General features: G+C 40.0%; 1 protein-coding gene and 1 pseudogene across 1 annotated transcript in view; both read left to right on the forward strand.

The window, feature by feature from the left end:
• The window catches only part of LOC138421172 (latexin pseudogene), an 88,674-nt pseudogene extending 85,797 nt beyond the window's left edge, over positions 1-2,877 (forward strand).
• TRPC6 (transient receptor potential cation channel subfamily C member 6) overlaps positions 2,514-15,395 on the forward strand; it is a 158,426-nt gene continuing 145,544 nt past the window's right edge. Inside the window, exon 1 of the mRNA XM_069554814.1 lies at positions 2,514-3,174. Coding sequence (XP_069410915.1) covers positions 3,008-3,174 — 167 coding nt within the window. The 5' untranslated portion in view covers positions 2,514-3,007. The remainder of the gene's footprint in view (positions 3,175-15,395) is intronic.

Raw genomic sequence — 15,395 nt, forward strand, 5'->3', positions numbered from 1 at the left:
TATTTAAAAAATATATTAATTGTTTGGGAGGTCATCTTTTTAACGTAACTGAAGAGATAACTGCATAGGTAAGGATAAAATGCAGAAAGTTAGAGACTGAGGAGTGCTTAATAATTATATCTCTGCTTACTGGTTAGTGAAAGAGGCAGAGAGAAATTAGATGTCCTTTTTGAAATGATACAGTTTCAGTTAGTGGAATGATTAGAACAAGGCTTTCAGGCTTCCAGTCAAATGCTCTTTCCACTTCATCATATCATTAAACTCTTTCAGAATCCTCTAATCCTTTGTCCATCACCTTCTCCCTTCTGTGAAAACAGCCCTGGAATTTTTTTTGGTCTAGTACTAACTACTTTTCAAATAACAGAGAAAAGCATGTCTTATCTTGCAAAATGATAAATTTATATCACATTATAAGTTTACTGTAATAATTTTTTCAGTGTGAAGGTTGCTACCTGAGAATGAAAAACAGTGTTATAAGAAAAGGTACAAACAGCTCAACTAACTATGACAACACCATTAATTCTGTCTCAATTTTTGATTTCTAAGTTAAAGACTAACACTTAAACTAACACCATCAGTCGTTTCTAACTTTTCTTTAGCTCACAGAATTTGAGACAGTTCAAAAACATTTGCTTACCCCACTAATTTTTTTTTTTTCTGTGTTGTGTCTTCATTTGTGGCACTGGGGGTTTCTGTCTAGTTGAGGCGTCTGAGCTTCTCTTGTTGAACAGAACACAGGCTCTAGAGTGTGCGGGCTTAGTAGTTGTGGTGGTTGGGGTCTCTACTTGCATAGTTGTCCTGCGGCATATGGTATCCTAGCTCTCTGACCAGGGGTCAAACCCTCATTTCCTGCATTGAAAGGCAGTTTCTTAACCACTGAACCACCAGCTCAGCTCAGTCGCTCAGTCATGTCCCCCTCTTTGCGACCCCACAGACTGCAGCATGCCAGGCCTCCCTGTCCATCACCAACTCCTGGAGTTTACCCAAACTCATGTCCATTGAGTCAGTGATGCCATCCAACCATCAGGGAAGTCCTTAAATTGTTTACTATACTTGATGTTCTCAAACAGATTATCTTGGCACTATTTAATTAAACATTTATTAACTAATTTATTCAAGCATGAAAACTAGTGTTCTTATGGATAGTAAATTGCCACAAACAAATTTCAAGCAGTGAACATTATCCCTATGCATAATTATTAGGCAATAGTAATAATTTTAAGCCACAGTTCCACATGATGACAAATCCAAAGAGATTCTTAAATCAGGAATAATGTACTTCAGAATGATGGCAATTAGTTTTTTAGGGTAAATGTTTTTTAGTGGTCAAGACTCTTTTATTATTTTTTCTGTACTTCATCCATCCATCCATCTATCCATTCATTCATTCCACATACCAGTGACAAATACAGAACCAGACCCTCAGAATACAATGGTTCCTGTCTTTTCTGAGTTTTAGTTCTTAGTGTACTGGCCAAGTAAAAGCTCTAAATTTGTGACACCTTTTCTCTCCTATTAAGTTCATTGCTTTCACACTTCCAACATCCATTTTATCCTCCACCTACTTATAGGATGCAAAAGTACCTTTACAACAGAATTTCTGTCTTTCTTCAATCCTTTCGCAACCAGTTTCTGATCTTTTCATATCTGGCTCCTTGCCCTGTCCCATCTCCACTTAACTAACACCAGCTTGGAAAGGCCTCTTTAAACCAAATTATATTAAATAGACAGTCTCCAGTTATTATAACATCAACCTGTCTTATTTTTATTGTGACCTTTGTCTCTGATTCCTTTTCTATTTACTTGTTTAATCTGTCTCCTTCTCTTCCATTAAATCTCTACAAGGGCTGATGGGGGCCTTATCTGGCTAGTTTGCCTCTGAATCCTAAAACGCTGCTTGGAACACAACTGGAATCAATGAAATATTTGTTGAATAAATGAATGGATTCTTAATTGACAATTGCTTGAACTTCTACAGTTAGTGATTCATCCTCCTTGTTGAGTAGTTTTTTTGTTTTTTTTTTTTTGTTTGTTTGTTTGTTTTTTACTTCACACGTGTACGGAGATTAAGTCAGAATTTAAAACTAAGTCTTAAAATTAAAAACAGTTCCGAAATGTGGGAAACATCTGGCAGAGAAGTAATTCTGGTATTTGCAACGATGGAAGAAAAGTTTTTTCTCTGAAGTAAGCAGGTTGTTGGCCTTTATTGGTGTTATCGGAAAATGCTGGCCTATTTTGGTTGATTTGCTCAGGAACTGGGACCATCTGGCACTGGGAACACAGAATGTTGTTCATTATAAAGTGAAGAGTTATCACTTTGGGGGTAGGGAGGGGGAGAGAGAATGCCCTAAGATGAAGGCAGTATGGAGCAAGGAGAGGCTCCTGTCTTTTAAAACAGTTGAGTTCTCGGTTCTCTGTGTCTTAAGAGAAGCTTCCTAGAAAGTTCTTCATTTGGATGGTTTCTAAATAATCAGACTCTTAGGGCCCAGGGGAAAAAAAAACGTATGTGTGGCTCCGCCTACTTGAGGTTCCTCTTGGCTCTGAAAGTTGTGGCTCCACAACAGGCTTTAGCTGCTTTCTGGAACCTCGTTCCGATCCCTTTAAAGGTGGGATCATGACGGAGGGCGCGGGGGAAGAAGGCGGGAGCCGAGGGCTGGAGAGTCTCGGTTGACATAGTAACTCCATCGCGGTCTCCGGGGCTCTCGGCTCTCAGGCTCCGCTGCCGCCCTCCGCCCCGCCTGGGCTCACTCGGCCCGGGAGCGCCAGCCACCTCGTCAAGGGTCCCCGGCCCCGTCTGCCTGGAGCCCCGCTACGTGGCGACTGCTCCCCGGGCCCGCGGGGCAGCCGAGCGCGGAGCTCAGCCCGCGGGGCTTCTGAGCGCTCAGCCTCACCCTCGCCCCGGGGGCGCCGGGCCGCTGCGGGCCCCTGCGCACCGGGTCCCCGCGGGAGTTACCGAGGCGGCTCCGTCACGAGCGGGACCCCGACCCGTCAGCCGGGCGCCCCCGCCATGAACCAGAGCCCGGCCGCGTTCGGGCCCCGGAGGGCCGGCTCTCCCGCCTTGGCGGCCGGGGCTGGCGCGCGGCGCAACGAGAGCCAAGACTACTTGCTCATGGACTCAGAGCTGGGAGACGACGCGCAGCCCCCGCTGCCTGCCTACGGCTACTACCCCTGCCTGTGAGTGCGGGCGCCGCGGGCGGGCGGGCGGGTCCCCCGGGGCCGCAGGGGGCCGAGCGCGAGGGGCCAAGTGCGCCCCGGCGAGCGCGCGCGGGGCGCCGGGTCCCGACGCCGCCACAGCCGGTCCGCTCCGTTTCCCCCGCGTCCTCGAGGCGCTCCCTCGTCACAGTCGTGGCCGGGGCTGATTCACAGCTGCGTCCCCTGTGGCACGCCGCTGCGGGCTGATGAGAACTCTCAGGGTCGCGGGCGCAGCTCGGCGCTCCTTCCCGCGGGGGGCTCGGGAAGCCGCGCGCTCCGCCGTCCGAACGCGCCCCGCCGGCGCCCTTCAGGAGGCGCCGGCAGGCCCGTGGGCCCCGGCCGGCCGCCGAGTTCGCAGGCGGCGGAAAAACGCCGCCTCCAGGCTCACCTCCCCGTCGAGCGCACCTCTCAACGAGGGCTCCCGGAAGGGACCTGTTACAGGTGCGCGCCCGAGAGACTCGGCAGGGGAGAGGCCCCAAAGGGCGGTGGGGGGTGGACACCGAGGAACTGCGAGATCTTATTCAAAAGTCGACAGGGTTTCTTTTTGGGGGGGTAGAGGATGAGAGGCAGGGGCGAGCCGAGGGCCGAAGCGGGGCGAAGTCTCCCGCCCGCCGCAGGCCTGGGCCCAGAAGTGTGGCCGCCAGAGAGCCTTTCTGTCTCCCTGCCCCTTTAGTTGACTGTGCAGTCTGGTTTCTTGACACGTCACATCATCTGCATGGGGTTTCCCACCGAAAGCATTTCTCAGTAGCAGTTCTGTAATCAGCTCTAGAGGTCTGTGTGTGTGTGTGTCTGGGGGCGGAATAGGGGGGCAGGATGGATGGGGACACCTTCAGATCACTGCTCCGGGCTGCCCCGCGTCAAGGTCTGCTGTGGATCCTTTTTCCCAGGAGGAAGTGACCCCCAGAAGATGCTGCATGTAATTTTCCCGCTAGATAAAAGAAAAAAAGTAACTCCTTCCCTTCATCTGTGTACTGTACGGTTTGAAAACATTTACTATTCCTTAAAAAAAAAAATAGATTTCACATTTCATAAAATTTATCCATTTAAGTTGCGCAGTTCAGTGGTGTTTAGTATATGCACAGAGTTGGGGAAACCATCACCGCTGTCTAATTCCAGGACATCGTCCCCTAAAGAAATCTTATACTTTAACTTGACATTAAATTAGAAAGTATCACTATGTCTGTTACTACAGAAATTGTCAAACTTTAATGGACAGTTTAAAACTTCAAATTTACAAATACCTCTGAGGCCATTCTGAAAGTACAGTAGTAACCACCTAGACTGCTAAGCATTTTCCAGAATTACCTATGGAGCTTGTTAAAATGCAGATTCTGATTCAAGTAGGGGCTGCTGCTGCTGCTGCTGCTGCTGCTAAGTTGCCTCAGTCGTGTCCTACTCTGTCAAGTAGGGTCTAGGTGCAGCCAAAATTTCTGCATTTCCAACAATCTCTGAGAAGATGTGGAGACTGCTGGTCCGTGGAACACACTTTGAGTAGCAAGGAGATATATCTCAAGAAAAGACAGAATATAAATCAATTATGCATACTCTGTAGCTACTTGCAAGTTTGCTTCCAGGGTATGTTTAAAACACATGGATTTTTTACATTGACTTAGACTTGAGCTTACCCCTAAGTCTGAGGGTTATGTTTGGTAATGTTACCTGTGAGTAAGTTCAGTAACTTATAAAAGCTATATTGCTTTTTAAAAGTTATGCTGTTCCATAGACAAAAATCTATTTTTTTAATCAGTTAATCATTCTCTAGTCATTTGTTACTTTGTGGGGAAAACTGATTTTTAAAACTTGTGGATGTATATTAGTAGTGAGAGACTAAATAGTAATTCCAAGTTGTCCTGAAAAATAACCCTAATGCTTTCTTCAAATGTGGTTTCCTTCCTCGTTGACTTATCTAGTTTTTATATCATCTACTATTTAGAGAAAAAGTATTTTTCTGCATTAAGGAATCCCAGATCTTCTTAATGCATTGGTAACAGAGAGATCAACAGAAATATTTTAATATGCTTCAGTTTATAATGAGCACCTCCTGTCAGGTCAAACATATGATAGCAAACTTAAGAGTGAACCATGTTTCTGAGTAAGACTTTGGTCTTGTCCAAATCTATTATTTCCAAAAGGTTCTATAGTAACTTTTCATTACTGTTTACTATTACAAGGTTTTTATTTTTTTCCTCTTGAATAATCAAGTTACTGAAAAATCTTCACCAATAAACATCAGCACTTCACACGTGTGATTTATGAGAAAGAATTAAGGAAAATTATTTCCTTCTGGTAGAGGATACAAATAAGCCCTTCTCTATGCTTTTGACTTATAATTTAAACAATTTCATATATTTTCCTAGAGTAGGAGGCATGTTATTTTTGAAAGTTGAAATAACTAGTATACTTTAGATTTGGTTCTGCCATTATCTCAAATTATCGAGATTTTTCCATTTAAGAATATATTTTTGCAAATTGTCATTTCTGTGGGATAAGTTCTATGGACTCTTGCTAAAATATTCTTTTTCATAGTTCACTTTTGTAGAAAGATTTTCTTACATATATTTATGAGGCTTTTACTACTGAAATTTGTGTCTAACTATCTTGTTTGAGAATAATTACATATTCTCAGGCTTTAGGTTCAGGAAGTAACATTTTGAAGTTAGTATTTAGAAGAAAAAGATTCAAAACCTTGCTTTTTTCAACTTCTAGTTGAAAATAAATTAATCCAATCTATTTTAATCAGTTTGTAATGGTGATTAGCAAGAAATGTCCATGTCCTGGGAGGATCCCAGAAGTTATATCACAGAATTCCTTCATTTAGAAAGTAAATAAGTCTTTAGTCCATCACTTCTGAACATGGAGAAGAATTCTGGACATAAAGCATGTTAAGTGTTTCTAAATTCTGAAGATCTGAAACAGTCCAGCTAAAATTCCTGCTTGGAAATGACTAATTACAAACTGTAAACTAAATCTCTGGCAAAACAATAAACTGAGATATTCTGAAACAGACTCTTGGTTACAAACACCTAGCAGTAATGGATAAAATAATTAAAAGGATTTTAAGATGTTGCTCAATTTTCCAAAAAAATAAAAGTGATTACTCTTTGCCAAAAGCCAAGAAGTTAAAAGCCAGAGGACACCCTGACTGATGCTATGGTTGCCCCAGGGGTTAGAGGTTCGGGTGACCAGGAAGTTGGAGTCTAATGTCCATGTGAGGTAGAGAGAAGCTAAGGCCTTGGCCCCAGATGAGGCGGAGAGTTGGAATTGAGACATCCCTAGTCCCTGCTTAACCAGGACCCTATGTTAGTGAAAAATTAGGCTAGAATAATATGTTGTTAGCACAGTGAGAAGAAGAAACTATTTCTTTTCCTTCAAAAGAAGAGCTTTTAAGAGGAAAAGAAATCTTCCCTTAAGAATTTCGTTCTTCAGGCCTGCATATCATGTGACTATGTTTTGCTTTTGCTTTTTATACCACCTAACTGACCTAGAAATCTTCAAATTTACAAATACCCCTGAGGCTCCTAGAAGAGTAAAACAGAAAACCATTCTGAAAGTACAATAGTAACCACCTAGACTGCTTAGTATTTTCCAGAAAACACCAAGCCCTGCTAAAGACATGATCGCTGTAATACATGATGAAACACACAAGGAAACAATCCACTAAACAAAAGTTAGCAGATGGTACAATCCATGAGAGGGAGAGTTAACATGAGACCTAACAGCAGTACTGGATCCTTAAAAACTTGAGATGATTTTGGAGCATAAAAGAGAATATATAAAATGAATATGTGTATAGTTTTGAGGGCTTCCCTGGTGGTTTAGATGGTAAAGCATCTGCCTGCAATTCAAGGGCCCCAGGTTTGATCCCTGGGTTGGGAAGATCCCCTGGAGAAGGGAATGACTCCCCACTCCAGTATTCTTGCCTGGAGAATTCCATGGACACAAAACCTTGACAGTATAAAAGAACACATTGAAGCCCTAACAAAGAATACGTTATTAAAAAAAAAAAACCACACACACAAATAGAAAACCTGTAAAAGAAAAATACAATTTTGAAATAAAAACTCAATGGAAGATTTAAAAGTGAAGACTAACCATGGTGTAATTGATAGTAATACATAGAATACAGAGATATAAATACATGGAGAATATGAATATTAAGGCAAAAGCTCCAGAAGGAGAAAATATAGAGAATGAGGGTGAGGCAATATTTGAATAGATAAAGAATGATAATTTTTCAGAAGTGATTCATTCTCATGTTTATGAAGTATAAGAATATTAGTGTGATGCAGAAACATAAACTTATTTAAATGTAACATATTGAAATTGAAGAACACTAAAGAAACATTAAAAAATAAACCAAAATGAGAGATTTGAATAAGTTTTAAAATTCAAAATATGGAAATGTACTCACCGTATCTTGATACCTAGGTTATGCAATGTGAAGCTTGTGAAAACTATAGTTTTCCTTTATGTAAAGCAGTTTTTACTCTCTAGTTATTAATGTAGTTTTTTATTTTTTTAATACAGAGTCACTGCTCCATTGCTGGTAGGATCTGTTTAACCATGGATACAAACAAAAAGGGATTCCAAGGGTCATTAAATCATGGTCTCAGAAGAAACCCAAAGAGATTCTTTAATTCACATGATGAAACAAAAATGACCTTTTAAAGAATTGTTTTAATGGATCACAGACCTTTTAAAATTGTTATTGACTTCAGGATGGTTTTGGATGAAACCTGTCTAATGAGCCCAAGGACCCAGACTATGAACTTCTGATTTAAGAGGGGTAACTTAATATCAGAGACCACAGATAAAGAGAATCACCCCATCTAGCCTTCTTTTCTCCAGGCAAAATCATGTATTAATAAGGAAATGAAAAATTCAGGCTGCAGGCTAGAAAATGAAAATGTTTTTCTGACATTAACTGTTGACAGAGTATAGTACATGACTCTCTTGAAGTTTGATTGAAGTCAGGGTATGGATATAGCTTCAATCAAGCTTCAAGAGAAGTATGCAATGCAGGAGACCCCAGTCTGATACCTGTGTTGTGAAGATTCACTGGAGAAGGTATAGTCTACCCAGTCCAGTACTCTTGGGCTTTCCTGATAGCTTAGCTGGTAAAGAATCCACCTGAAATTTGGGAGACCTGGGTTCAATCCCTGGGTTGGGAAGATCCCCCGTAGAAGGGAACAGCTGCTTATTCCAGGATCCTGGCCTGGAGAATTCCGTGGACTGTGTAGTCCATGAGGTGGCAAAGAGTTGGATACGACTGAGGACTTTCACTTTCTTTCAGAGTATCCATCAAACCTATGAATCACATTACATTTTTATATGCTTGTTATACCTCTTTCATTTTTGCCTCCATATGTCTGATAAATATGTTATTCAAACATCTATTTCACTTTTCTACACTTCTTTGCTCACATATCTGTTTCTACCAGACCGTATACCTCCAGAGGTGGGGCTATCCTTCATCCCTCTACACTTAGTGTCTACCAAAGACAAGGTATAAATTAATTTATTCCTCAAAAGAGACATGGTACTCTCCTTGGTATTTATTCTGATAAGGAATAAAGTGATGCTGGCTCTTTTTGTAAAATAGCATCTGAGTCCTGTAAGGAAGTTAAAAGAGTGAGTGTCCACCTAGAAGGAGATACCCAGATCTTCTATGCTAGCTGCTGGTTCGTGGAGATTCACCCTCTTCTGGGGAAGCTGTCGCTGATGACCTTGCCATAACACTACTCTCCTTTTAGCTCTAGCCCCAGGCTCTTCCCTACAGGTTCCTTCTGCTCACCTGAGGTAAGGCTGTATCTTCATCAGTCCAATTCAGTTCAGCTCAGTCATGTTTGACTCTGCGAGCACACCAGGCCTCCCTGTCCATCACCAACTCCCGGAGTTTATTCACTTGTCAAATGCTTAGGGATAACAAAAGAGAATTAATATACAGAGATAAACTCCCAGCTGGGTGTGACTGTCTTTCCCCTCATTTGTGAAGCTTCTTAAGGACTGACCCCTCCCTAACCCCAAGCTTCATCCAGTTGGCAGAGAGTATTCTCCTCCCACCCACCCCGCAAAGACCATCACCAAACAGTCTAGCTCTTTATAGTCAGTCTTAGACCAGATGGATAAAGAAATACCACCCACTCCCTTTACCCAATGTAAGATATGCCTTTCAAACTCCCATTTGTTTTTCTAGTTTCTCCTTCCTTCTTTCCTGGATCATTGACATTAGGTATGTCTAGTCCTTTAAAAAGAGACCCCACCACTTACCCCCACAGGTAGACTTCACTCGTGGACCCACAGGGGCAGTTACCTGAGAACACAACCACCCAGCAGCTGTAAAAGGGATTTCCAAATAAAATAAAGGGTCTCATTTCCTTATAAAAACACACTTATCAAAAGAAACAAAATCCATCAAAGGAAGTATGTGTGATATCATGATTTCTTATGATATCACAAACATATGCAGTTGTTTAGAATTCAGGGAATCTTAGTATCTATTTATGTCCTTTGAAAAAAAATAGTATCCATAACCATAAAGCAAAAACCTGGACCTTGGTTAAGAGTTTGCAGTTTGGAAGCTGCAAAGCACATGTGAAAATCACCTTTGGCTCTGCTTCCTCTTCTTCGTTTAGCAATCAACATCTCCTCTAGCTGCCATTTGGATTAATGGTGGATCTCTTTCAGTTGACCACTTTGCAGAATTATATTCTGCATGACAGAAACCAGATATTTTGTTTCTAAATCTCCCTGGATTGAAGTAATCAACATCTGCTGATAACAGTTTATTGTCATGAAATGTTATTAGGGTCTCAGCACTGTGAGTTGTGGCATTATTGCCGGATGTGCTGAAATGCATACACTTGTTCTGTAACAGAATGTTTACATCTAGGAAGACTTCGCATATATATATATATTTTTTTCTCTAGACGGTTATGTTCCTTGAGTTTTAAGAAGTAAGTTAACTTCATAAGGCAATTCATCGTTGCCTCTTAGAGAGTAAATCATAAAAGGAAAACATTTTCTTGAGTCCATTCTTCATTTTCAGCCTCTGTCATAAAAAAAAATGCTAAATATAATTGGATCCAGTTGGGTAAAATTACCATTTGTGATTGCTCTTTGTTTAGGAGTCATCTGCTGGGTTTTAGTACATGGAGAAGTGCTCATCTGTATGCCAAATTTCAGTTAAACTTGTATATCTAAAACTTGGTATGCTGTTGAAGACCCTTAAGCAGTTGGAATGGACTAAATCACATTTCTTATAGAATATCCATTTGGAGCAGGGTATAGAAATGATACATGCTGTTACAATGAAACAATGATACCCAAACAACACATGTAGTTTCAGCCTAATTGTTCTCAGCCCCATTCTGGTAAATCAGATAGGACAAAGAGGAGCAATGGTGTTGACTAGAGTTATTTACAGGCCCAGGCAAGTTGCTGTTTCTGTAGAGGACTTTTCTGTAAACTATTTACATATATTTTGAGGGACTACCATTTTTTGAATACCTACTTTGTAGCAGATCCTTTTCTAATTGTCATACAAATGTAATTTGCTCTTCAAGGCAACTACTTGGCTATTTTTAATGTCCATTTTATAGATGGCCCATGCTGAAGTTTAGAGATGTTAGACAATATTTAGAAAGTTACATAGCTGGCAAGTTGTTGTCAAGTGGACAATAACCAAGTGCATTTTAGATAGTGCAGGCTGGAGCTCATGGAGGAAGGGCTGACTGGTTGCAGAGTCTCCTCTCAGCATTCTGTGTAATCATGCCTGCACCCAGCACAGCTGGCTACATTGTGCATGTGCTCTGGGAGTGCACACTCATCGCTCCATCTCGTCTCTTCTTTGATAGGCACTTGAGAAGCCACAGGTTGGCTCTGATGCACTGAACCAAGATTCCTGACCTGTGCTCCTTTTATCTAAGTAATACTCTGGCAGGAAAAGAAGACAGGAAGAAAGGTTATGAATAGCAGGATTAAGTATGTTTCACTTCTACCTCTTCTCTCTGTTGAAATCTTAATCACCTATGAAGGTCAAGCTTTATATTCCACTAATTCATTAATCTGTTTATTCATTCATCTTTGTCCTTATGTGATTATATTGCATAATAATAACAATAGCAGCTAGATTTATTAGGGGTTTCTGTGTGCTAGGCCCTCGTCTAAGTGCTTTATAGCTTTTAATACTTCTAGCAAATCTGTGAGGTATGCACTTTTATAATCATTGTTTCACTGATATTTTATTGATAAGAAAGAAAAAAAAAAAAAAAGCAACCACAGCAATGAGAGGGTAACTTGCCAAGGATTACACAGCCAATAGTTGACGGAAAGAACAGAAGATTGTTTTTTTAGTCACTTATCTAGACAAACAGTGAAACTAGGTTTTAAATAACTGCCAATCTTTGTCACCAAAGGAAGATTAATAATGCATCAAAGCTAGGTAATCTGTAAATTACTAATTTTACCAATGGTCCACAAGCTGGTTATGACACTTTAAAGGTTACAAAAGATGAAACTTTCCTTTGGTCTTGATTTCAATCAAGTGGATAATTTGCTTCTATGCTATAAACCAGGTTGTATCAGAAAAAATGACCTGACTCAAAGGGCAGTGTGATACTGTGGATTTATTTCATTGCAGGATATGCATAATTTTTAAAGCATTTTACATGATATTCATCTGAAAGTATATATTGCCAGAAATCAATTACAGCATGAATAGCTATGTTAAGATTGATTGCCTTTTCAAGGCAGATTTCATGTTTCAGTTACAGAAACTCTGCTTGTAGCATAAAGAGCATTTTGCCCTGACATGGATGGGTCAGCACAAAACCCTTGCACAAAACTGGGAAGTGTTCTCTTCTTGGGAATTACTAAGAAAATTATCTTGAAAGTTATAATAAGAATTGGAAATGATGTGATTTCTAAAACTCTTTTAAGGTTTCTTTTAGGCAGTTAAACTGTTACAGTAATAATACAAATAAGCTTTATTTGTGTTAACCTTTTTGAAACAGAATTTTGAATTGAACAGGTTGAAGGATGGCAGTGGTTGCTATGAACAGCTGATTCCTGGGCACTGTAAGAATCCTCTCGTCTCCCCAGAAAAATGTTTTCTGCAGGACCCCTTTTCTTGGAGAAGCATTCAGGGCCAGGCACAGTATTCTTTCTTGAATAATGCATTCATTTCTTTCAATGAATGTTTATAAGCTCCTTTGATGGGCCAAGTTCCATATTAGAGAACTTTAGATATCATACTTCGTAGAGTCCAAGGTTCTATCAATTTTAACCTATCCTGATGTTTTATATGCCTTTGAAAACCAAGAAAAGATGATATCAATTACGTTATACCTTACATTTTTATACGATAACTATTGAACTATATCTTTGTACTTAATTAAGGGCTTTCCTGGTGGCTCAGTAGTAAAGAATCCACCTGTAGAGCAGGAGATGCAAGTTCAATCCCTGGGTCAGGAAGATATCCCGGAGAAGGAAATAGCAACTTACTGCAGTATTCTTGCCTGGGAAATCCCATGGGCAGAAGAGCCTGGTGGGCTACAGTCTATGGGGTTGCAAAAAGTCAGACATGACTTGGTGACTAAACAAGATCAAGGTATAGGTTTGGGTCATATATAACTCTTATGCACATATGAAAAAAGAAAGTCTAAACAAAATGAATTTAGTTAAAGTTCTAATAAAGCTTCTTAACATTAAGAGATGAACTTTCCTGAGCCAGTTTCAACTCAGAATTTTTAATATCAGTGTTTCTCCACACAGTCTTATCCGCTGTGCCAAAAACACATTGGTGATGCAGCATTCCTTTAAAGAATCCAAAGAAACCAAAGCTTTTGTTTCTAGGCAGTTAAGCTGACTTTTCAATTATATGTGTTCAGTCCCTAAGTTGTGTCTAACTCTGCAACCCCATGGACTGCAGCATGCCAGGTTTCCCTGTCCTTCACTGTCTCCTGCAATTTGCTCACATTCATTTCCATTGAGTCGGTGATGCTGTCTAACCATCTCATTCTCTGTCATCCCCTACTCCTGCTCTCAATCTTTCCCAGCAATGGAGCCTTTACCAGTGAATTGGCTCTTTGCATCAGGTGGCCAGAGTATTAGAGCTTCAGCTTCAGCATCAGTCCTTTCTAGTGAATATTCAGGGTTGATGTCCTTTAGGATGGTCTAGTTTGATCTCCTTGCTGTCCAAGAAACTCTCAAGAGTCTTCTCCAGCAACACAGTTTGAAAGCATCTATATTCTTCAGAACTCAGCCTTCTTTACTGTCCAATTCTCACATCTGTACATGACTACTGGAAAAACCATAGCTTTGACTATATGGACCTTGGTCAGCAAAATTATATCTTTGCTTTTTAATACACTGTCTAGTGAACTCTGGGAGTTGGTAATGGACAGGCAGGCCTGGCGTGCTGCAATTCATGGGGTCGCAAAGAGTTGGACACGACTGAGCAACTGAACTGAACACTGTCTAGATTTATCATAGCTTTTCTTCCAAAGAGCAAGTGTCATTTAATTTCATGACTGCAGTCATTGTCAGCAGTGACTTTGTAATTATATAGAGCTAGACTATTTTGACTTAGCCGTTCCTGAATGTTGCCGAACAAATGTGATTCACAACCATTTCCCATGTGTGATCCATCCTCCCCGATACACACATGCATATACATACACGTGTTAGTTTCTCAGTCTTGAGAGGTATGCTTATCTGTTGTTTCCAAGATGTGTTTTCAAGCCACTGTCATCCATTTTGCAATTTTGGAGCCATTTCTTTTAATTCTTACACAGATACTGGCAATAGAAAACTATCATGGTAATAATTGATATTTGACTAGCAGCGATTTCAAGAAGGCTATATGATGACATGTTCTATTCCAGAGAAGTTGAAGTGGGAGAAATATATGTTCTAGAATCAGTGAAATTTGGTTTTTGGTGTGCTAGAGTTGGGGTAAATGAAATCAGGTGAGATAGGAAAGATTACAAGGCAGACAATACTCTTTATTATCTATACAGAATTTGAGAGTTTTTAATTTTAATCTCTACCTGACTTTAAAACACAGATAAGACCATACCAATCTTGTTTGATCCTAACAGCAAACTTGTGTGATAGATAGTATTATTTCCACTTGTAAATGAGGAGATGAGTTCAGAAAGGTTAAGTAACATGTCTATGAATTTATAGCTCTTAAAAATTTGAGCTTGTGTTTGAATTCATATATGACTATTTTGTTTGTTTGCTTGTTCGCTTTCACCTTCACTCTCTGAACTTCTTCCCCCACTGGAATGGCAGCTCCATGAGGGCAGGGATACTGTCTGTAAATGCTGACTAGCATTTGGCAGGGACTCAGTAAATATTTGGTGCCTGAATGAATGCAAAGTGTTCCTTATACAAATTGACTCCAGTTGATTGGCCTTACCACTAAAATTCTTTTCTTTTTCTTTTTTTCTGGGCATCATACAATTTTGTGAGACTTTGCTTTTAGGGTACCATGTTTTCATCTTAGTCTTTTAAAGAATACTACAATATTAGAGTCTTGTATTCTTGCAGCTTAGGTCATTTAATGAATTCTAAGAGTTTTGTGATATACATTTTATTTGATCCCTAACATTGTGCTTGTTGAATATTTTTAAATAATCCTACAAACAAGAAAATATGAATATAATGCAATTATTTTGCATTATGTTGATAGACCACTCATGAGGATTAATCTTTTTTGTTTTTACTCTAATGGCAAGAGGAAAGGTACTTGAGTTTCATTTGTTTAAGTTGAAAAAGTTTATGAAAACTGAAATTCCTGAGACCAAAACTCATTACATTCAGGAAAGTTTTAAATACATAAATGAAAAGAAAATCTAGCTTACAGTTGAGAAAGTGAGGAAAGAATGGTTAAATAAAATGATCTAAAAATTACATGTTAATTATAATGCCACTTTATTTGAATCACATTGTGCCTGGGCAAAACTTACAATGTCATTTAGTTGAGTTTCATGGCAATATGTCTTCTTGAAATTTGATTGGTTATTCTCAAATTATGTTGCAACCTAACTCAGACTTAGACAATTTCCTTGGTCTCTTTCCTACATGTAAGTGATATACCCTCAACAGAATAGAGTTGCACACTGACTGATGTGAACACAGAAAAATTGTCAACAGCCTTTTGTCTAAACATGCACCAGATGATGGGGATGAAAAAA

The sequence above is a fragment of the Ovis canadensis genome, chromosome 15 (genome assembly GCF_042477335.2).
Source record: "Ovis canadensis isolate MfBH-ARS-UI-01 breed Bighorn chromosome 15, ARS-UI_OviCan_v2, whole genome shotgun sequence".
NCBI classification, from domain to species: domain Eukaryota; kingdom Metazoa; phylum Chordata; class Mammalia; order Artiodactyla; family Bovidae; genus Ovis; species Ovis canadensis.